At 52.0% G+C, this 24,644-nt stretch overlaps 1 protein-coding gene across 1 annotated transcript in view; it reads right to left on the minus strand.

Moving 5' to 3' along the window:
- LOC147666339 (lysine-specific demethylase 6A-like) overlaps positions 1 to 24,644 on the minus strand; it is a gene marked incomplete at both ends in the record, with an annotated part of 314,997 nt that overhangs the window by 36,151 nt on the left and 254,202 nt on the right. The window contains one exon of the mRNA XM_086949119.1: positions 22,325 to 22,423. Within this exon, the coding sequence (XP_086805245.1) occupies positions 22,325 to 22,423 (99 nt within the window). The remainder of the gene's footprint in view (positions 1 to 22,324; positions 22,424 to 24,644) is intronic.

The raw sequence follows: 24,644 nt of genomic DNA on the forward strand, positions 1-24,644 counted from the left end.
TGGTTAACTACATTGTTCCAGTCAGCAACAGCCTTGGAGATTATGATCCGGGCATCCTCCAGGACCATTGGCAGCACCTGCGTACCATATCCCACAGAGCATGGGAATAGCGGTCCAAAAGGCATGCTGTGTTCACGGACCGCACTGCCAGGCTAGTTGGCTTAAGTTGTCTAGCCTTTTGAATTCCTGATCCGGGGGTGTGGCTGGGAATGAGCCAGGATTTATTTGGGAAGTGGAGGCTTAGACCACCAAGCTCTCCAGGGTAAGTTCTGTGAGAAATTTGGGGTTTCCTGGAGTGGGCTGATGGAGGTGGGGTATTGACCTCCTTATAGGAACCCCTGCATTGGGATTGGATCAGATCCCAAGCAGGACATCAGTAAGTGCTTCATTAAATGGGAGAAGCAGTTCTGAAGGGGACACAGCCACTTGTATCAAGACCGTACTCTTGACCACCACAGAGGACAAGTTGAGATCCCTCACCAGAATTGCAAATGAAGCTTCGTCCTCAGTAGCCACGTTAGAGGGAGAAAGCATGGCAGTATCTGGAGAAGTATCCGGTCTGCTGGAATCCACCAAATCCTCATACCAGTCCATGTTGGCATCATATGGCTGGAATTCTTCCGGGTCCAGCGACCCCTTCCATTCCTTCCCAAGTCCGAGCCCGTAAGAATAGGCCTCAGGCACCGGCCTGGAAGGCATGGCTCCCATCGGCATTGGTAGAGGCATCTCCCCTGTGAGAAAGTGGCTCTATATATACTGGACTGGAATAAAGTACAGTGTGTATAGAGTCCACAAACCCCAGAGGTATAATGCAAATGCTACTTACCAGTATGCATCTGTTCTTGGCATGTAGGGCTGCTGACATTCATATCTGTGCATAGATCGCCGCCTAGTGTTGGGTCCGGATGATTGCACATTGTTGTCCTGGAAGAGTCTTCGACGTATCATGAGATAGGTGGCTCCTCCCCTGGACTACAGTGCGCATGGGCATCCACTCCATCCCCAGATTGTTTTTAGCCATTGTGGCCAAGATGGAGTGAATCTCAGTGAATGATGACCATGCTATGAGTATATATGTGAATACTGCAGCTGCTACAGGCGCCGGGGAGGAGGGCGGGCGATATGAATGTCAGCAGCCCTACATGCCAAGAACAGATGCATACTGGTAAGTAGCATTTGCAGTTGGAGGCATGTGGGCTGCTGAATTCATATCTGTGCATAGAATACATAGCAGTCCCTCCATTAGCGGCGGCCGCCCGTGCCAGCTGCAGCAGTTTGGAAAAGTGTCTTGAGAACAGCCTGCCCTACAGCTGCCTGCAGTTTGGAGTGCACGTCTACACAGTAATGCTTAGTAAATGTGTGTGTGGTAGACCATGTGGCTGCTCTACACATGTCCTCTAAGGGAATGTTTCCAAGGAAAGCCATAGAGGCCCCCAACTTTCTGGTGGAGTGGGCTCTTGGTGGAATGGTAAGAGTGCGTTTTGCCTTTGCATAGCAGATTTGAATACATTTCACGATCCACCTAGCAATACCAGCCTTGGAAATAGGGTTACCTTGTGATGTGGCGCAAAGGCGACAAAAAGCTGCTTAGTCTTTCTGAAATCCTTGGTCCTATCAATGTAATACATTAGGGCCCGTTTAACGTCAAGGGTGTGGAGCATCCGCTCCGCCAGTGACTCAGGATTTTGAAAGAACACCGGCAACTCAATGGTTTGGTTGATGTGGAACTGAGACACAACCTTGGGTAGAAATTTAGGGTTAGTGCGGAGCACTACCCTGTTTGAATGAACTTGGAAGAAAGGCTCTTGGATTGTGAGGGCTTGCAGTTCACTAACCCTCCGTAGCGATGTAATTGCTACAAGGAAAGCCACTTTCCATGTCAAGAACTGAATCTCGCAGGAATGTAGTGGCTCAAAGGGAGGACCCATCAGTCTTGTAAGAACCACATTGAGGTTCCATTCAGGAGCTGGTGGAGTCCGCGGCGGAATGACTCTCTTGAGGCCTTCCAGAAATGCTTTGATGGCAGGCACCTTGAAAAGTGAAAGGTGCTGTCTATTTTGGAGGTATGCGGCCATCGCAGACAGGTAAATGCAAATGGAAGTATAGGCCAGATTACACTTGTATAGATGGAACAGGTAACAGATGATGTTCTGAATAGAAGCATCTAGCGGATCAATGTTGTGGTTTGCACAATAGATGACAAACCGCTTCCATTTCGCCGCATAGCAGGCTCTAGTAGTGGGCTTCCTAGCCTCCCGAATGATGTCCATGCAATTGGGAGGAAGGTTGAGGTAGCCAAACTCTAGGACTTCAGGAGCCAGATCGCCAGGTTGAGCTGTTGCGGATCTGGGTGCTGAATGTCGCCATGGCTCTGCGTCAGAAGGCTGGGTGTGAGACGAAGCCTTTGATGCGGTACCACGGACAGTTCTAGAAACGTGGTGTACCATGGTTGGCGAGCCCACGTTGGAGCAACTAGGATGAGAGTCATCGAGTGCTGCCTGAGCTTGCGTGCCACCAGCGGTATCAGAGGTACTGGGGGAAAAGCGTACGCAAATTTGCCTGACCAGTTCATCCATATCGCATTGCCCAGCGACTGTGGGTGTGGGAACCTGGCGGCGAAGCTTTGGCATTTTGCGTTCTCCTCTGTGGCAAACAGGTCTATCTCTGGATGACCCCACCTTTGGAAGTACGGTTGGAGTACTGATGGATGTATCTCCCACTCGTGCATTTGGTGGCTGTGCCTGCTGAGCAGGTCCGCCATCTGATTGTCCTTGCCTGGGAGATGCTCTGCCTTGAGGAAAATGTTCCTCTGAATGGCCCACTTCCACATGCTCTGAGCCAGATGAGACAGCAGCGGAGAGTGTGTGCCTCCCTGCTTCTGAATGTAGTACATGGCCGTCATGTTGTCCGTCCGGATCAACACGACCTTGTTGCACAGATGTACTTTGAATGCCTTTAAGGCCATGAAGATCGCCATCAGTTCCAGAACATTGATGTGCATCTTCCTTTGCTGTTGCGTCCATAGTCCCTGCACCGTGTATTGGAGTACATGCGCTCCCCATCCCTGGAGAGAAGCGTCCGTTGTCAGGATAATCTGTGGCACAGGCTCTTGAAACGGTCGGCCCTTGCAAAGGTTTCGTGGATTCCACCAATGCAGAGAGTTGTATGCCCGACCGCTCACCTACACTAGGTCTTTCAACTGGTTGTGAGCCTGCGTCCACTGACGTGCTAAGCACTCCTGAAGCGGACGCATATGTAGTCTCGCGTGCGGAACAATGGAGATGCAGGAGGCCATCATGCCTATCAACTGCATGAACACTCTTGCTGGAAGCGAGTGTGGAGGTCTGAATTTTTGGATCAGCGATTGAATGCTGTTGATCCTCACTGAATTTGGCTGTGCTGTAGCCGCCAGAGTGTTTATGGTCGCACCCAGATACTGCTGTATGTGAGCGGGCTGGAGATGGGACTTTGGGTAATTCAGTGAGAACCCCAGATCGTGCAAAAGGTGAATGGTTTGGGACACGTGGCCGGCACACTGCTGGGCCGACTTCGCTTGAATAAGCCAGTCGTCCAGATAGGGGTAGACGTGAATGTTTTGACGTCTGAGATGCGCCGCCACCGTTGCTAGGCACTTTGTGAAAACCCTGGGTGCTGTGGTGACCCCAAAAGGCAAAACCTTGAACTGGTAGTGTTGGTTTTGTATGGTGAACCTGAGGTATTTTCGGTGTGAAGGATGTAGTGGAATGTGGAAGTATGCATCCTTCAGATCCAGAGTTGCCAGGTAGTCCCCCTGTTGAAGCAGTGGAAGAACATGCTGCAGCGTGAGCATGTGGAAATGCTCCGAGAGGATGTAAAAATTGAGGGGCCTGAGGTTTAGAATGGGCCTGAGGGATCCGTCCTTCTTTGGAATCAGAAAGTACAGGGAGTAAACTCCTGCACCTCTTTCCTGCAAGGGCACGAGCTCTATTGCCCCTTTTTGCAGCATGGCGTTGACTTCTTGCTGCAATAAGTGCAAGTGCTCGCCGGACATAGGACGGTTTTTTGGGGGTATGTTGGGTGGAGTGGATGTGAGCTCCAGACAATAACCGTATTGGATAAGTTTTCTGACCCACCTGTCCGTGGTGATGGACTTCCACATGGGCAGTAACTGCTGGAGTCTCCCCCGACCGGTGTTGCGTGGTCGGGGGGCAGTGACACGGCGTCACTGTTTGTTGGCGGACGAGGACCTGGAGCTGTTGTTCCCACGTCCTCTGCCTTTGACGTTGTTGCCACGGTATCCACCCCGACCTTTGTTGGTATAAGAAGTTTGGGTGTTGCTTTTGTAGAATTGCGTTGACTGTGAAAGTTGACCCCTTGAGGTGCCTCTAGTATTGGAGCGACGAAAGGACCCACCCCGAAACTGCTGGGATTGCAAGGCACCCATAGACTTCGCAGTGTCGGTGTCCTTTTTCATCTTCTCGAGGGTGGCATCAACCTCGGGGCCAAACAGGTGGTCTGGGTTGACCGTCTGGTTTAACCCCTTCGGGGCTATTGACGAGCTGGGCTCGTCATCGCGCTTACCTGTCCTGCGCGGATGACAAGGCCAGCTCGTCACGTAACGCGGTAATTTTGAATTTGCCGCGCACAGCGGGAAAAGCCGCTGCAGCGAAGCGGTTAAGACGGTAGTTTGAATGTCCGGCTTGAACCCAGATATCCTCAGCCATGCATGTCTACGAAGCAGGACGCTAGTTTTAATCGCTCGCGAGGCAGTGTCCGCCACGTCCAGAGCGCACTTAATGGAAGCATTGGTGATAAGCTTCCCCTCCTGTATCAACATCTCTGCCGCCTCCTTATATTGATCGGGTAAGTGCTGTAAAAGGGTCTCTAGAGTATCATAGTGTGCCCTGTCATAACGCGCTAGTAGCGCCTGTGTGTTGGATATGCGCCATATGTTGGCTGCCTGCGCCGCCACCCTCTTTCCAGAAGCCTCAAATACTTCTGATTCCTTGTCTGGGGGAGGAGCATCACCCGTAGTTTGAGTTGGCTCGCTTGCGTGCATTGGAGACAACCAGGGAATCCAGAGGCAACTGTCCTTTGATACAAGTAGGATCGGTAGGCGCTGCCTTGTACTTCTTGTCGATTCGTGGGTTGATGACTCTTGCCCGGGTGGGCTCTTTGAACACCTCAGCCGCATGTTTCAACACCCCTTTCAGCATCGGCAGAGTTTTTACAGTTTTTTCAGAGACCGAAAAGGTGTCAAAGAGGAAGTCGACGTCCACTGGGTCAGCATGGAGGTCGACGTCGTGATTGGCTGCCGCCCTCTCAATGAGGGCATTGAAAGCCGCAGAGTCCTCAGTTGGGGAAGTTTTGGCTGAGAAGAACAAGTTACTTACCTTCGGTAACGCTTTTTCTGGTAGATACTATATCTGCCTGTGGATTCCTCACCTTGTGAATATCCCCCTTGCGTCAGCAACGTTCGGAAATTTTCTTCGTAGCACGCCGTCGTGGGCGACGTCACAGGAGCACGGCATCGCGCGCGACTCCGTCTGACGTCACCGACCCCATATTCACAAGACCCCTCAAAAATCTCACAACCACCGGAGAATTAAAGAGAGAAGGCTGATTCGGCAAACATAGAAACGCCGATAAGGCCTAAAGATAACCCTTGACCGTGGACACAGCCAAACCTTGCTGCGCCAGATAAAGGGCAAACTGTAAAATATTAGACAAATGAGCCCTCAAAGGGTCAATATCCCTCTCCCTGCACCAAGAAACAAATGTTGTCCACCTATAGGAGTAAATGGACTTAGTGGTGTCACGCCTGGCAGAGAGAATGACATCCACCACCTCGTGAGGGAGAGAAAAAGAACTCAAGTTGCCCCGTTCAATCTCCAGGCATGAAGGTGTAATGTCTGGAGGTGGGGGTGTAGAACCTGCCCCTCCAACTGAGAGAGGAGGTCTGCCCTGTGAGGGAGACGGAGCGGCGGGTGAGAGGAAAGGTGGAGTAGGTCCGAATACCACATCCTTCTCGGCCAATCCGGGGCGACCAATATGACTTGGGCCCGGTCTTGACGAATCTTCCTCAGAACCCGAGGAATCAAAGGTATGGGGGGAAACGCGTAAAGGAGTCGATCTCCCCAACTCAACTGAAACGCGTCCCCCAATGCTCCTTGCATCGGATACTGGAGACTGCAGAATGAAGGGCAGTGAGCATTCTCGCGAGTGGCGAACAGATCCACCCGAGGAGTCCCCCACATCTGAAAGATGTTGCGAACAACCTCCGGGTGAAGCCTCCACTCGTGGTCGGCAGAAAACTGCCGACAGAGACTGTCCGCACGCACGTTCAGAACCCCGGCCAGATGATTTGCCACCAGACAAATCTGATGGTCCTGAACCCAGGACCAGAGACGCAGAGCCTCTCTGCAGAGACACTGCGACCCTACTCCTCCCTGCTTGTTGATGTACCACATCGCAGTCGTGTTGTCCGTTAGGACCTGGACCGAACGACCGCGAAGGGAAGGGAGGAAGGCCTTGAGCGCCAAACGTATCGCCCTCAATTCCAGAAGGTTGATGTGAAACAACCTTTCTTCCGGAGACCAAAGACCCTTGACCTCCAGGTCTCCCAAATGAGCACCCCACCCGAGAGTGGATGCATCCGATATCACTGTGGCCACTGATGGAGGTAGCTGAAAAGGCTTTCCCTGTGACAGATTGCCTTCCACGCCCCACCAGGACAGGTCCGCTGCAGTTTCTCTGGAGATCCTCACAGACTCCCTGAGATCTCCGTTGTGCTGATACCACTGCCTACGGAGGCACCACTGGAGCGCCCTCATGTGCCAGCGTGCATGACTGACCAACAGAATGCAAGAAGCCATCAGACCGAGCAGACGAAGGACCTTCAGGACTGGAACAACCGCTCCATTGAAGAATAAAGGAATCATTTCCTGAATGTTGCGAATCCTTTGAGGTGGAGGGAATGCACGACATACAGAAGTGTCCAGTACCGCACCTATGAACAGGTTGCGCTGGGAGGGCACCAGGTGAGATTTGGGTACGTTTATCGAAAAACCCAACCTGTGTAACAACTGAGTTGTCTCCTGCAGATGATGGAGCACCATCTCCGGCGACTCTGCTTTGATCAGCCAGTCGTCTAGATAAGGGAATACAGGAATCCCTGACCTCCTGAGATGCGCCGCCACCACCGCCATCACCTTGGTGAAAACTCGAGGCGCAGTAGTAAGTCCAAACGGGAGGACCACAAACTGATAGTGCTGCGATCCCACCGTAAAACGGAGATACTTCCTGTGCGACTTCAGGATTGGGATGTGAAAATACGCATCCTGCAAGTCGATCGACACCATCCAGTCTTCTTCCATCAGCGCCAGAAGAACCTGAGCAAGGGTGAGCATTTTGAACTTCTCCTGTTTGAGATAGAGGTTCAAAATCCTGAGATCCAGGATAGGCCGAAGTCTGCCATCCTTCTTGAGAATCAAGAAATACCGGGAGTAGCACCCTTGACCCCTCTCCTGCTCTGGAACCACCTCTATCGCTCCCTTTCGAAACAGAGCCAGGACTTCCTCCTGCAGGAGAAGCAGGTGGTCCTCCGAGCAATAACCTTGGCAAGGAGGGTAATTGGGAGGGAACTCCTGAAAAGGAAGTGCATACCCATTCTCTACGAGATTGAGAACCCAAAGATCTGATGTAACCGATTCCCAATCTCGTAGAAAGTGAGTAAGCCGACCCCCTACTGGCCCTACATGATCCAGAATGGTGGATCTAGGGCTGCTTTGCTGATGCGGGTGGGGGTTGGGCATTATTGGAGGAAGTGGAGGAAGAGGAGACTTGACGTCCACGTCCACGACCCCTCTGTCTACCTCTATAGGACTTATATAGAGGGTTCTGCTGCTGCTGCTGTTGTTGGCCCTGCTTGAAGGGACGAAAAGAAGATTTACCAAATCCCTTGAATTTTCTAGCTGCAGACCCTCTCATCTGCAGACCCAACGATCTCGCAGTGGCACGGCTGTCTTTAAACCTTTCCAAGGCCACATCTGCCTTCTTACCAAAAAGGCCAGATCCTTCAAAGGGTAAGTCCAACAAAGTAGATTGTACATCCGCTGAGAAATCAGATGACTTTAACCATGCGGCTCTCCTAGTTGCAATGGATGAGCCCATAATTCTGGCAACTGAATCCACAGTGTCCATGCCGCTTTGGATGACCATGCGGGCCGCAGCCTGAGTGTCAGAGATGACTTCATTAAAGTTTTTCCTATCCTCCTCAGGAAGTTTTGGTGACAATTGCTTCACTGAGTCCATCAGCGCGTGCACATATCTACCTAAAAGGCAAGTAGCATTTGACGACTTTAGAGCCATGCTTCCAGAAGAGAAAGTCTTCTTCGCAGCCTGATCCAATTTCTTAGACTCTTTGTCAGCAGGCACTTGAGGGAAGGAGCCTGCCGCCCTATTAGAACAAGCCGCCTGAACCACAAGACTTTCCGGAGACGGATGCGTAGAAAGAAATGCAGGGTCATCAGGAGCCACCCTATAGCGCCTTGCAATAACCCTTGAAACTGCAGGAGCAGACAACGGCCTCTTCCAAATTTCCTTAATTGGATCTGACAAGGCATCAGTAAACGGCAAAGTTGGCTCCACAATTGAAGATGGAGAATGCAGGACTTCCGTGAGAATGTTGGGCTTGTACTCCACTGTGGGCAGCTTTAAGTTAAGAAGGTCAGCAGCCTTCCTAATAACCACGTGATAAGGAGCCACGTCCCTTGATGGTGCATCAGAAGTCGAAGGCAGACCCCACTCGGGAGAGAGTTCCAGACCACTAGCATCCCGAAGCTCTTCAAAGTCATCACCATGATCAGGAAGCTCGCCTTCTTCCACATCAGCAACACCGCCACCCTCTTGGACAACCTAGCCAACCTCGAACTTAAACAACTGGTCACTTCCCCCACCCACATCGCAGGTCACACACTCGACCCCATCTTCACCTCCAGCAACCATGTCTCCTTCAGCCACACTACGGATCTCCTCTGGACTGACCACAGCTGCGTTCACTTCACCTACAACAAACCGAAACCCATCATTCACCTCCAACCAACTCTACAAAGAAACTGGAACAAAATCACCACGGAGCAGATCTCCACATCGCTCCTTCAAACCTCCCCAGCCCTCTCTTCTAACGCCAACGAAGCCGCCTCTAACCTCACCCTTTGGTTATCCAACACCGCCGACACCTTAGCACCACTGAAGAAACGTCAAAGCAAACCTGGCAGCAAAAAGGCCTCATGGTTCAACGATGATCTTAAGAAGTCCAAGAAACTGTGCCGCTCCCTTGAAAAGGCCTGGAAAAAAGACCCATCCACCAGCAACAAGGACGCCTTCAAAAGCGCCATTCGTACTCACCACCAACTGATCCGAAAAGCCAAGAAAACAGCATTCAAGGATCGACTTGACAACAACGCCCACAACAGCAAGGAACTTTTCAACATCGTCAAGGAATTTTCCAACCCCTCGGCCAACTCCAACGACATCACCCCCTCTCAAACCCTCTGCGATTCCCTAGCCTCTTTTTTCCACAACAAGATTGCTGACATCCACAACAGCTTTGACAACCAACCCGGAAGCCAACCCACCCTACCATCAGCTGACCATCTTCCCCCCGTTAACACCCTTAACGCCTGGAACCCTATCTCCACTGAAGACACCATCCGCCTGATGAATTCCATCCACTCTGGATCCCCCACAGACCCATGCCCTCACCACATCTTCAACAAAGCAGACTCCGTCATAGCTCCGCACCTCCGAGACGTCATCAACTGCTCCTTCAACTCCGCTACCTTCCCAGAAAATTGGAAACACGCTGAACTCACCGCCCTTCTGAAAAAACCAACAGCAGACCCCACCGAACTCAAAAACTACCGCCCCATCTCGCTTCTTCCATTCCCGGCCAAAGTCATCGAGAAAGCTGTCAACAACCAACTCGCCGCCTTCCTCGAAGCCAACAATTCACTCGACCCCTCACAATCTGGCTTCCGAGCCAAACACAGCACTGAGACCGCTCTCATCGCAGCAACAGACATTCGAACTCTACTGGACAATGGAGACACAGTCGCCCTCATCCTCCTCGACCTTTCTGCAGCCTTCGACACAGTCTGCCACAGCACCCTTTTACAACGCCTCAGAAACATCGGAATCCAAGGAAAGGCACTGGAATGGATCACCTCGTTCCTCACCGGAAGAACCCAGAGAGTCCGCCTCCCACCATTCAAGTCCGAGGCCTCTGAAATCATCTGCGGCGTACCACAAGGATCCTCACTCAGTCCCACCCTCTTCAACGTATACATGAGCCCCCTCGCGGCCATCGCCCGCCAACACAACCTCAACATCATCTCTTACGCGGATGACACTCAACTGATCCTATCTCTCACCAAGGACCCCAGCACCGCCAAAACTAACCTTCACGAAGGAATGAAAGAAGTCGCCGAATGGATGAAACAAAGCCAACTGAAACTGAACTCAGACAAAACAGAAGTCCTCATCTTAGGTAAATCCCCCTCTGCATGGGACAACTCCTGGTGGCCAGAAGCCCTCGGAAATGCACCCATCCCGACAGACCACGCACGGAACCTTGGCGTCATCCTGGATTCTTCACTCTCAATGAACAGACAAGTCAGCGCCGTATCCTCTTCCTGCTTTAACATTCTTCGCATGCTCAGAAAAACATTTCGCTGGATCCCCACCGAAACAAGGAAAACAGTCACCCATGCTCTGGTCACGAGCCGACTGGACTACGGAAACACCCTCTACGCAGGTACCACCGCTAAACTCCAGAATAAACTACAACGAATCCAAAACGCCTCAGCCAGGCTCATATTAGACATCCCACGCAACGAACACATCTCTGGTCACCTTAAAGATCTCCACTGGCTACCCGTCAATAAGAGGATTACTTTCCGGCTGCTCACCCACGCACACAAATCACTCTACGACATCGGACCAGATTGCCTCAACTCTCGACTGTCCTTCTACACCCCCTCCCGCCAACTCCGCTCTTCCAGCCAAGCCTTCACCACTATACCCTGCATCAACAAGACCACCATGGGAGGCAGATCCTTCTCTTACCTGGCTGCCAAAACATGGAACTCACTCCCCGCTTACCTTTGCCTCACCCAAAATCACCTAGCGTTCAGAAAGCAGCTTAAAACGTGGATATTCGACAAATAATCCTCCCCCCCTTCCTAAGCGCCTTGAAACCCTCTGGGTATGTAGTGCGCTATATAAATTTTATGACTTGACTTGACTTGACTGAACTCTCATCATCCTTTTGCTCGAGAAGACGCTGAGCTCTTCGCCTCGACCACTCCATTCGAATCGAAGTCGACGGATCCGGTAACGACTCAGACGGAGCCGGTTCCGACGTCGCTCGAGGAACCGAAGCAGGAGGACGAGAGTCAAGAACAGGTGTGGCACCTCGATCTCAACTGCGAGGTCGATCCGGAGTCGGCGAAGCCGCATGCGGAGTCGAGGACCTCGGTGGAGCCGTACCGAGCCAAGGTGAAAGAGGCGCCGGCATGAAAGGCAAAAATGGAGCAGGGGCATACGACTGAGGAATACCCAGGTTGTACGATAACGGACCCATGGGGCCACCAGGCGCTCCAGCGGGGTACATCGCCCTAGAATAAACTCCAAACATCGCATTGAGAAAATGCGAGGGATCCTGCCCAGGACCAGGAAAGGAAGGGTACGGACCTACCGGATGTTGCAATGGAGGCCGACCCGACACATCCTCACCCTGACCTTCTGGATTCACAGGAGTCTCCGCCGAAGCCGGTTCTTGAGTCACCTCCTCTTCTTCATGCTCCGAGGAAACCGGCTCCGGGTCCGGCTCCGGCTCCGGCGCCGGAGAACCCACTCTTGACAAAGCAGGTGAAGGAGAGAAAGTCCTTACGGTGTTTGTGAGACTTTCTCTTCGAGTCAGGGGAATCCTTCCCCGAATGATGTCTCGAACTGTGCTTCCTCCACTTATGCTTTCTCCTCGAAGAGCTCGAAGCATGCCCGGAAGCAGACTTAGATCTAGACCTAGACCTTTCTCTGGACTTCGACTTCGCCTTGGACCTCGAGTCGTCTCCAGACCTCGAACCCGCTCTGGACCTAGACGCCGATCTCGACCTCGACCGAGACCTTTGCTTCGACTTCGATCTCCGTGATGTAGATCTCGAAAGTCGCCCAGAGTCCTTTTTCACCTTCGCCAAGAGCAACTTTGCTTCACGCTCCCGAAGCGCCTTCGGATTCATCTTAAAACAGGACTCTCAGTTCTTGACGTCGTGGCCCGATCCAAGACACCACAAACAATCCTTATGTGGGTCAGTGATAGACATCATGCGGGCACAAGACCTACATGGCTTAAAGCCTGTTTTCCTCGACGACATCTCCGGAGAAGAACAAAGTCGCAAGAGAGAAACAGTGACAAATATTAGTCAGAAAGATACTAGGTATCGCTGAAGATCCCGAAAACCGTTAGCGTCGGAGACGCGGAAAAAAGGGAACTGACGTCATCACGCCGGCGTGGGCCTAATATGGGGTCGGTGACGTCAGACGGAGTCGCGCGCGATGCCGTGCTCCTGTGACGTCGCCCACGACGGCGTGCTACGAAGAAAATTTCCGAACGTTGCTGACGCAAGGGGGATATTCACAAGGTGAGGAATCCACACGGCAGATGTATCTATCAGAAAAGCTGAGGCTCCTGCCCTGAATGCGGGTCCCCAGGATCGCCACCTGCAGACCATGGTTCAGTCACATCCTCTGGGTCTGAGTAGACGGGGTAGCTATACTCATCCTCGTCGTTGCCATCACCTTCCTCAACATGGGAATGAGTGGGTGAAAGTTCTTGAGCTTGTGGTGATACGGGCTCCATAAGGGCAGAGGCACCAGCAGAGTCCATCTTTCTTTTAAGTGGAATCTTGTAAGGCTCTAATTGTGGTTCAGGGGTGATCTTTCTTTTGAGGAGAGAGAGCCTGCCCGTGTTGGCGTCGATGAAAACTTCTTGACGCTCTTCTTCCGTCAGTTGCTGTGGCCGTGGGCCGGAGACCACCAACGCTGGCTTCGGCGTCGAAGACACCTTCACGGGTACTCCGGCCCCCGATTTTGCTGTGAAAGCCTTCGGCGCCGTCTTCGGTGGCAAGGTGAAGAGAATCGCGTTGGCGCCTTCGCCGGTTTATCTAGAGGCTTGGGCGGCACAGGGTCCTTTGGCTCGACTGCTGCGGTCCCCTCCCTAATACGTTGAAGGGACTCCGTCACCTTCTTAGTGAACGAGGCGGAGGGACGCGCCAGCTCGAGAGAGTCTTTTGCAGCTGGTTTCGGGGTGGCGACCGACGATGCGCTCTTCGGAGTCGACGCCGTTGCGCCCTTGGCCTTGTCGAGTGGAAGTGAGGCAGTGAGGGACTTGGGGTCGTCCTGCCGCTTCTTCGGGTCGAGAGCGGACTTCTTATGGTCGTCGACCTTCCCTTTGGGATCGAGTCGACCCTTAATTGCGTCGACCGTCTTCGGCGCCGATGCAGCTGCGTCGGTCCCTTTAACCTTCGGCTTCGATACAGTAGCCTTTGGGTCAGCCATTTTGGCGTGGCTCTTGAGCTCGACGGCCATCTTAGATTTCTTTGGCGCCGAGGCCTCCGAAGTGTTCGGCCCGACCAGCGGGATCCGTGCTTTCGGTTTCGATACGGCTGGCGTCGAGACCGTTGGTTTCACTTTCGGTTTTGGCGGCACCGGGGGTGACGCCGTATCAATGTCCGTGGCCGGGCCGGAAGGCGGGCCGTGGGACGGGAATCAAGGTCTTGGGTAAGGCCCGAAGGCGATCCCTCGACCTGGGCCTCATCATGGCGGATGGCCCCGGAGTCAGTCTGAGGAAGCTCCTCGTCCGAGCGATCCTCTACGGTGGCAAGGGCCCCGTCGTCGTCCCCTACCTCCTCGACGACTTCACCGAAATCCTCGTCCTCCGCGTCGTAGTCGTCCTCGACCTCCGACGCTGGGTTAGATTCCGTGATCTCCTGGATAGCTTCGTCCTCGACATCCTCAGCGTCGAAGATGTCCGTAGGAGGTGGTGCAGATCGCTGGGCCTCCAGGCGCGCAGCTCGGCGGAGCTTGAGTGTCTTTTTGGACCAGAACTTGGAACAGGCCATACACTTGGCCTCGTCGTGGTCCGGGGACAAGCACTTGTTGCACACCGGGTGTACATCGATATGCGGATACTTCGAGGCACACACCGGGCACCGTTTAAATGGACTTCGTTCCATGATGGAAGAGGTTGGAGCGTCGAGTAGGCCCGTCCGCGCCGAAAGCACGCGGAAGGGCAATGTCAGTTCGGAGCCGAGGAAATTACGAACCCGAACGAGAGACAATACCGACGCAAGTCCTAAAGACCTTTTGGTCTTAAACAAAGTAAGTTAACAACTATCGATTCCGACAGAGGGAACCGAACACATCCGAACCCAATGGCGGAAAAAAACAATCTGGGGATGGAGTCGATGCCCATGCGCACTGTAGTTCAGGGGAGGAGCCACCTATCTCGTGATACTTCGAAGACTCTTCCAGAACAACAATGTGCAATCATCCGGACCCAACACTAGGCGGCGATCTATGCACAGATATGAATTCAGCAGCCCACATGCCTCGAACCAGAGGTTAAAGTCAGGGCTGACCTTAATCTCAAAAGTGGTAGCCTGGTCGAGCAGTAAGGAAGTACCAGAGGACAGTGTAAAGAATTTGTTGTACACAGTCAGCAAAAGGTTTCACACACTCAAGGACTGAACACCAGGCCAATTGTTTTTATATCCACAGATATAGTTGTTTTATTTTTAGAACCAACAGGTATCAAAATATACTTTTCTTAATAGGAGTACTCTCATGTAATTACTTTGCAAAGAAGCAATAAAGCTTGTGAACACATTAGATACAGGAGTTGCAGTAGGCAACAATTCTAAACACACTATAGGATTGAGCTCAATGGGTTTTCATCATATAAGTACAGTTGAGTACTAAATGGATTACTTTATTTGTTCCAGGACTGGAGCCTAGGTTCAGTCCTGGGGTCTAAACTGAAACCAATTTAGTAAAAACGTTTTAGTTACTGTAGTGAATTTTCATGAATATAAAGCTGTTTTAAAAGTCCACACTTTGAAACTTTTCAATGAAAATCTGGCAATGTTATCCAATGGGAGAAAATTCAGGCTGCAGGTAAAGTACAATCTCATTACTTTTGCAATCCAGTACTGAGCTCCTAGGGCCAGCACTGGGGTCTCAACTTAAAACAGGTTAAGTAATTGCGTTTCAATATTTCGTATGATTTTTAAGGAATATTTCAAATTTAATAGAAAAGCAGACAAATTCCTATGGAGAAAATTCAGATTACTAGTAAACACGGTTAGGATTACTTTTGCGGTTCAGTAATGGGCTACAAGGTACAGTACTGGCTTCTCTCCTGATCACAGGTGAGTACTTCGGAATTCAGCTGATTTTATAGGAATATATATATATATTTTTTTTCCAGAGTGACGCCCTCCCATTGTGCAGATAGTGCCACAAAGCGACCCAAGGGATCAGACCAGCAGCACCCCTGTACCAGTGGCAAGGAGTTTATGATTAGTATGCCCACTCCCCTGGAGCCCGTTGTAAAACCAGAGTGGGCACGTTGGGTGTAGCTAAATCTGTCCAGGGCCTTGCAATGATTCCCCAGCAGATGTGTCTCCTGTAGGAGGACAACATCCGGAGCCTGTCTGCGGAGGTACTGCAGCACAACCGTGCGTTTGATCTTGTTCTGCAGGCCGTTCACATTCCAGGATAGTATGTCTATGTGTTGCGTTCTAGGAGCTTGTGATCCTGCCATTGTCCCCATAGAAGCTATGGGTTAGTGACCACCTCTCCCTACCACCTCCCTCCCACCCGCCCATTGAGTGTGTTGATGGAGTCAAAACAAACATACAATGCAAAAATATAGAATGAAAACCGGAAGATATCCCCCATTTCCCCCCCTCAACACCCCCCCACCCTGCTACTCCGGCCAACCGCACCAAACATCCCCAACAAGCAGAGCGCCTGTAGCCCTTGAAACGATAAACTCAGGGGTGAGTGGTGCAACCAAGTCCAGCATCCGAGGCTCCCCCCTGACAACCCCCCCCCCCCTTACAGTTCAATACATAGTCCAACGATCGTCCTGAGCTACAACAGTGTCCCATAATGGAGGAGAACCCTCCCAAGACACAATCAGGGCGCCCCTTTCCAAGTGGGAAATTAACAACATCCAAAAAGACAAATGCAGGCCTTCTATCAATCCCCTCAAGACCCCCCACGCAGGTCGAGGCCTCCCCCCATTCTCAGCGACCCTGCAGGATTAGCATTCACAGTCCCTTCATACTTTACATTCCCACGAGATCCTGCCAGTTCGAATCCTTATACTCCACCACCTCACTCCAGGTCTGGTGACGCCGAAAGGCTGCGGGCCCTTCTCCTAGCCTGTTGGAGCTGGCTCTCCTGGTGCCGTCGTGCCTCCCCCGCCGACCCCACAGATGAGGCCGGAGACTGGGGGGCCATGCTCCTCCAGCTTCCCTCGTGGTCCGGGCCCCTCCGCTGCAGGCCACGCTCTTCCAGCCAGGTATGGGCCTCCTCAGGGGTGGTGAAGAAGGAGGACTTTCCCTCCGCCAAAACATTAAGCCGCGCTGGGAAGAACAATATGTATCGGGGACCGCGTTCTCGAAGTTCTCTTGACTGCGTCAAACGATCGGCGCTCCTGCTGGACCTTTAGCGTATAGTCAGGGCAAAAGCCTATCGTGGCGTAATCCACTCGTAAATCACCATGCAGTCGTGCCGCCTGTAGGATTGCATCCCTGTCCCTATAAGAACCCGCGTGATGATGGTTCGGGGCAGGGCCCTCGGGCGCGGCGGCGGGATTGGCGCCCTGTGCGCTCGCTCTAAGAAGAAGAATTTCGACAGTCTCTTGGGTTTCAGGCTGCTCAAGATAAGATCCTCTAGGAACAGTTCCACAATACCCCCTTCCATTTTTTCTGGCACACCTACCCTGAGGTTGTTTCTTCGGGCCCTCCCTTCCTGGTCCTCCAGCCGCGCCGCCATCTGCCTCTGTTGGTGCGTGAGCTGTTGGACCTGCTGTTGCAGCGACTTGGTGGTCGCTTGGAGGTCTGTAATGGCGGCAGCGTTTTGCATGGCTTTCTCAGAAGTTTTATTCTGATCCGCCCGCTGAAGAGTCAGTTTAATTGACATTTTGTCTATTTTAGACTCCAGTGTAGTGCCCTGAGATTGTATGGCCTGCATGATGGAGGACGGAGATGGCTCACAGGGCTCCTCAGATGGCCGGGGGTGGGGCAGAGTACCTCCTCCCTGGTCCGCTGTATAATTATCCATGGTGTTGGATTGGGTCACTGTGGACTTCTTGTTCCTCATGGCCTTGGAAGGTATCGGGCGGTCACCCCTGGGCCCTCTGTTGTTCGCCCACACCCGGCCGCCGCCGAGAGGAGCAGGAGTGGCCCTCTTTAGTCCAGCACGGGCCCACTAATACACCACCCCTTGTTGTAAATATTTTTGTCCACCCTAAGCGTGGAAGGGTATTCTCAGATGTGAGACCCTTGCTCATTGCACCATCAGGATTCAAGCAAACCAGGCCGAAGACGGCTGTAATGTTAGAAACCGGTCCCCGGGAGCTTGTTTCCTTCCCAGTGTAAGAATTGGCTTTTGTAGTTTGGTTTGCCCTGTTCCCATCATGCACTGGGACAGGAACAGACTAATTTGCATACAGCCAGGTTCTGAAACTGGGATGGTGCAGTGAGCTAAACAACGGTGTTGGATCTAGCCCTGATCTCTTGACTGGGTGAGAGCTTTCTGCTTAATTCAGAGACTCTGTCCCTCACCACCCCTTGTTGTAAATATTTTTGTCCACCCTAAGCGTGGAAGGGTATTCTCAGATGTGAGACCCTTGCTCATTGCACCATCAGGATTCAAGCAAACCGGGCCGAAGACGGCTGTAATGCCAGAAACCGGTCCCCGGGAGCTTGTTTCCTTCCCAGTGTAAGAATTGGCTTTTGTAGTTTGGTTTGCCCTGTTCCCATCATGCACTGGGACAGGAACAGACTAATTTGCATACAGCCAGGTTCTGAAACTGGGATGGTGCAGTGAGCTAAAAAACGGTGTTGGATCTAGCCCTGATCTCTTGACTGGGTGAGAGCTTTCTGCTTAATTCAGAGACTCTGTCCCTCACCACCCCTTGTTGTAAATATTTTTGTCCACCCTAAGCGTGGAAGGGTATTCTCAGATGTGAGACCCTTGCTCATTGCACCATCAGGATTCAAGCAAACCGGGCCGAAGACGGCTGTAATGCCAGAAACCGGTCCCCGGGAGCTTGTTTCCTTCCCAGTGTAAGAATTGGCTTTTGTAGTTTGGTTTGCCCTGTTCCCATCATGCACTGGGACAGGAACAGACTAATTTGCATACAGCCAGGTTCTGAAACTGGGATGGTGCAGTGAGCTAAAAAACGGTGTTGGATCTAGCCCTGATCTCTTGACTGGGTGAGAGCTTTCTGCTTAATTCAGAGACTCTGTCCCTCACCACCCCTTGTTGTAAATATACACTAATACACGGTAGCCGCCAGCCAGGCCGGTCCACTGCCCACACGCCTCACACAGCCAGGCACGGTCCGCCCGCAACCCTGTCGCCGCGGGCCTCCGCCGCCGCCACGCCAGGCCAGGCGAGGTGCCTCTGGTGCCCCGGTAGTTAGGGGCCTTCTTGCAGGAGTAGGCCTCGCCGCCTAATGTCCGCTACCCGCGATAGGCCGAGCCCGCTCTCTACGCCCCCACTCCCTCGCCAGCAGGAGGCCGGTGCTGCACTGATGGGCCTCCACTGTGTAGGCCGCGTCCGGCCCGCACTTGCCGATCCCCGGTTCTTGGCTTCCCGACGTCGGATCCGGACAGGGAAGGCACCGGCAGGCGTCGGAGGAAGGGATCTCTCAGATTCCGAAGTGGAACGTCGTTAAGCAGCCGTATCAATGACTGATTTCAGGGGTCGTTGGGATCGCCGCAGGATTATGCGGCCATCTTGGTCGCCACCAAGCCACGCCCCCTTATAGGAATAGTTTAAGTTATCAAAATTTCACACTTAGAAGATTTTTCGAGTCAAACCAATCAATCTTATCCTATGGCAGGTAAGTGAGTTATCGGTTTCCAGGTGAGTACTCGACTGGTGAAGTTAAGTTTCTGGGCCTAGACTCCGGGGTCCCCCAGGGTCAGGTCTGTACAGTTGGTCCACCCTCAGCGGCACAGGGGCAGCCGGGTGCAGAGGTAGTTAGGCCCAATGTTATCCAATGAGAGGCAGGGGGCCTTCGGTTGGTGGCTGCTGGCTAGCAGGCCACGCAGCTGTGGGAGCTGGGCTCCTGGTCACTTGCTCAGGGCAAATGGTAAGTAGAATAGGGTACAGGTTGCACTGCCAGGGGCACTTGGGTGGCTGGGTGCAGGGTGCTTTTGAGACGTCGGGCGCTCAATGTTATTCAAGGAGGATCTTGACAAGGGAACAAAGGCTGCAGGCTCGGGGACGGTGGATCTTCAGGAGCGACCAACACTTCAAGGGGTAAGTTGGGATCTTGGAGGATAGGTAGGCACCCAGGAGCTGGGCACAGGGGGCCGTGGTGCAGGGGTGTCTTGAGGTCGGGAACTCTTATCCCCTGCTGGTCGCGGTCGGAGGGGTCCTTTGACCTGAGGCTGCAGGCGTCGTCTGGGTCGTTGAGGAGGGTCCTTGGGCACTGGATTCTGAGTCAGAATCGCCGGACCGACGTCCTTGTGGTCTTGATTCACTGAAGCATAGGCTATACTTGGCGGGTGCAGAGTGTGCAGGGTTTGCGGTTCCGGGCTGATGCCAGGGCTTGTTACTTTCTTTGAGCAGTACCACTGCTGGTGGGAGACCCAGGTAGTCAGTCACAAGGCAGTCAGGTCCTCCGGGTTTTTGAGGTTGCTGGCCACTGGAGACGCCGGGGTTTAGCAGAAGCAAGGTCGAGGGTCAACAGGCCGGTAAGGCTGGGGCAAATCAATTGGTGTCTTCCTCTTTTTAGCAGCTGCACAGCAGGTCTTGTTCTTTCTTGTTTCGGAATCTGGATCTGAGGAAGGAAGGTTCAGGGAGCCCCTAAATACTGAATTTTGGGGCGTTACAGGTAGGGCAAGGGCAGGGACCAATAGGTCCCTGTCCTGGGGTGGGTACACCCCCTAGCCTGCTCCTCTCCTGTGGGAGAGGGGCAGGAGCCTACCTGTGATTGGGCAGGGCTCCCCATCTTCAAGATGGCATGAGCCCAGGGTCATACTTCACCTCATCTCCCCCACCTGAGGGGTGGGGTTGACACAGGCTGGCACCCCTCCCCCTTTCTGACGTAGTTTTTCCTGTCAGTCTTCCCGGCAGAGTGGGTGTCAGGACTGGTGGGGGCCAGTTGCTGGGTACAGCAAATGGTCTGGAGAAGCTCACCGAGGCGGCATGCCTTTGAAGCTTCCCCATGCCCATCCTGGGGGGGGAGACCTAGCACCTCGTCCAGGATGTGCATTGTTGCAGACCCAGGAGGGCGGGGGGGGGCTCTCCACCCAGGGCCCAGCAACATGTATGCTGTGGGGCAGCCTAGGCAGCCTCTCAGTCCAGACTTGGATTGTGGTTAGGTTTCAGGGGGCTCTCTAAGATGCCCTCTGTGGTGCATTTTTCATTAAATTCCACACTGGCATCAGTGTGGATTTAATGTGCTGAGAAGTTTGATACCAAACTTGTCAGTCTTCAGTGTAGCCATTATGGTGTTTTGGAGTTTGTAATGTCGATCTCCCAGCACCATATACTCTTAATGACATCACTGCACTTACAGTGCCCAGGAATGGCCCTGGGTACTGTAGGGGCACAGGCCCATGCACCCGTGCCCACACCACTGGCATAGGGCACCCAGCTAGAGGGGTGACTGATGTATGCCAGGGCAGTGGGTTTGTGGGCATGACACAGGGATGTGTGCCATGTCGACTATTTGTTTGGTTCTGTACTTAGGCACTCAGCCTGCAAAGGCAGGGTGTGGGTGCAAGGGTACAGGGCCCCAAAGGGTGGCACAATAAGTGAAGGGGTCTTCTCTGGTCACCATGCCCTGGGTACCTAGGGTACCATTTACTAGGGGCTGACAGGTGAGCAGAGATGCCAATTGGGTTTTAGTTTCCACACAGTTTTAGGGAAGGAACACAGGCCCTGGGTACCTGTTTGGAGGGGCCCGGGGTACAACAAGGAAAAAGTGCATCAGGTATCAGGCAAAAAAGTGGGGGGTACTGCAACAGAAACCTTCTTACATCCCCCTCCAAGTCGTAGTCGGGAATATAAATATAGATGGTGTGTGGGAAGCATCTGTTTAAAGGCCTGGGAAGGGCGACATGGCACAGCCAACCCCAATCCAGATCAATATGTGGATCCCTGGGGCCTAACTGGCACCGGAGCCGCTAGTGTGGATCCAGTAGGGGCTCCTCCCGAAGAAGCAGGGCCCAATGGCATGCCGGAGGTAATGGCCCACTCAAATATGAGATGCATAGCCTCATAAAACTCAACTGGGCGGGGGTCGCTCTGGCTCCCAGAAACTCAGTGGGGTGGGGGTGGGGGGCAGGCAGATCAGGTGTTGGCTCAAGAACCGAGCCAGGCCTCGAGTGATGCTCCCTCGCCTCAGCCGACAGACAAGGTGAAGCAAGCTTCGACTTTTTTCTTCTGGCGGGACTTATCCGAATGGCCCGAAGACTTAGAGTGAGAAGACCTTTTTTGACTACTAAATCTCTCCCAGGACTTTCCTCTCGACCAGGATTGTCCTGGTGCCGCACATCAAGCCACCAAGCACTTGATGGTTTGCTCCTACAAAGCCTTGGGATGCATGAAGCGGCAATCAGAGCAGGCCTTGGGGTCATGGTAGTGCTCAAAAGACTGCTAAAATCTTGAAAAAAGTTCATCAAAAATGTACTAAGTGGTAGTCCTTTTCAGATTGGTTCTGGTTGGCACGGAAAGAAAATAACTGATGTCGGCGTGCTGGGATGGCACCTATATAGGCACCGGACACAGACAACACCCTGCAGAGCCGAATGACACCACCTACCAGCATCCAGAGGTACTGCTCAAGAAAATTTTACAATCTCACGCCTGGTGATAATTCTAAGGTTAGGAATCTGCTGCTAGATGTCTATCAGATGTTCTTTGCAGTGGCAAACAAACTTTGTGCCATTGGGTTGGCAGTAGTGATATTTGCAAATAAAGTAAAAAAAAAACAAGAAAGCATTTGAACATATCAAATTCTATGAACACTTACCCTATTGAACACCATGTGTCTGCACTTGCTTCCGACTTGTCAATCGACTGCCTGTAGGATATGAAGGCATCCTGAACTTTCCCAATACTGGAATAGCACCTAAAATTAACAACTTGGTTAATTTTGAGAATATTGGAGACATTTATATGCAATATTTTAGTGGAGCTGGTAACGTATGCATGTTCTGAGACCACCATCTATAGAAGGATTGCTGCAAATTGCTTGGCAGTATAGTGTAACATCAGTGCATGCAAATCATGCATGAAGATGCATACCAGAAACTATGGTTCTCCATCAAGCGCATACTTCTAAAACTCAAAGCTTTAAATACCCTACACCCACCATTAGGAAGAATCATGTGAAACTGGTAGCTAGCTTGAGATCTGGGTATGGGCACACAAGTATTATGGACCTGCTTCAACTGTCATTACTCTGTAAACAATTCATGCTGAAGTCAGCCTAAAAGAGTACTAAAACTATGCACACTATTTAGCCCAGGAGAACATGAGCATGTATCTATAATATACTGGCAATTTTTTATCTTTTCTTTAAAAACAAATACTATGTGTTCAGGCATCATAAAACTAAAACCAGGTCGCTACTCTTGTTGGGACTAAGTAATACATTTAATCACCTTCCAGTCCTATATCTGGAATAGTACCTTTATTGCCCATTTGGCCTGAAGTTGCAGTACTTCATAAGATATTTGTGTGAGGTGAAGGAATGTGTGAGGGACCAATGTCTGAACAAAAGTATAATTTTACTTGTACAATTTCCCAGATCAGTGTGAAGATATTTCCTTCAATCGGTCTACAAAAGCTGCCGGCCAACCACACACTGGATGATCGTTGACCTCTAAAATAAAACTAGAGTGGTTCTGTAGCTGGTGGAGTGGAAAAAGAAGAACGCTGCTGTGAGAAAGTGCCTCCACTTTTTGTCTGGAACATTATGTGGATTTAATTGAAAGTGCATAGGGCCCCTGCAAACTAGGTCCCATGTGCCAATGCTTCCTCCCTAAAAACTGGTGCACGAATGGCAACTTCAGAACCGCTGTAAGTCCTTTGTAAATGTTACCTAGGGCATTGGTACTGAATAGCCCCCTAGGGACCCCTCACCAAGGCCATGCCAACAGCCACTGCAGCCTGCATGCCGTGGGGAAGAGAAAAATGACAGTCGACATGGCACACTGCCTGTGTGCCATGCCAAGCAGCACTGCCTGATGTATAGGTAAACCACCCTTCTAGTAGGTCTTACAAGCCCCAAGGCACAGTGCACTATATCTCAGGTGTAGACATATTTGCATGAGTAGATATGCCGCTACAATATTCAAGTCGATTCTTAATATTGTAAGTGCGAGTGAAGCCATAGCGAGTACATAGCCTGGAAACATGACAACTTTATTTCCCCAGCATAATGATGGCTTTACTGAACCTAGCAGTGTTTGGTATCAAATGACTCCTCTCAATAAACACACATTGGTGCCAGTGGGATTTATTGAAACATGTACCCAGAGGAAACCTCTGAGTGTCCACTAAAAACCTACCAACCCTGGTGTAGCATCAGATTGGCTTTAGGCAGCCTTCCACCACCAGACGTGTCTGGACCCCCTGGGTCTAGAACCCCTGCTCTCGGAGGCCAGAAACGAAGCCCATCCTGCACAAAGGTGTCTCACCTCCTCCCCTCGATGAGCACAATGCTTGAGAGGGAAGCTTCAAAGGCTTTGCCACCTTTGTAATGCAACCCCAGCCTCTGCTGCATAGAGCAGATGGCAGCCTTCGGTTCAAACCTCTACTCTTGGCAGGAGAACTCGAAGAAAAAACTAAGTAAGAACAGGAGGTGCGCCCCCCTTCGCCAACTTCATTCCTCAGGTGCTGGAGGCAAAGTGAAGCACATTTATCATTGCCCACCATCCTGAAGATGGTGAGACTTATTCAATCAGGACTACGGTTGAGCCCCCTCCCATAGGAGAGTGGCATAATAGTGGGTGTAGGGACCAGAGGTGAGAGACCCATTGGTCCCTACCAGCCACTCCCCTCTAACACCCCTAAATCTATTATTTAGGCGGCACCCCCAGATCCTAAAAATAAGATTTCTGACAACCTAAGAAGAGCCAGACACTATAGCGTTGCACCTGCAGAGAAGACAGACACTAACTGACTTGGCCCCAGCACTAGCGGCTGGTCAGCAGCCTTGACGATCCTGCACCAAAAGACAAACAGTCCTGTAGCCCAGCGACCTCCAAAGCCTTGGGAGGACTGTGCCATCAACAACGATCAAGATCTAAATATGAATCCTGCATCTAGCCACCTCTGGAGGTGCA

This window comes from Lissotriton vulgaris, unplaced genomic scaffold, assembly GCF_964263255.1.
Source record: "Lissotriton vulgaris unplaced genomic scaffold, aLisVul1.2 SCAFFOLD_2420, whole genome shotgun sequence".
Taxonomy (NCBI): domain Eukaryota; kingdom Metazoa; phylum Chordata; class Amphibia; order Caudata; family Salamandridae; genus Lissotriton; species Lissotriton vulgaris.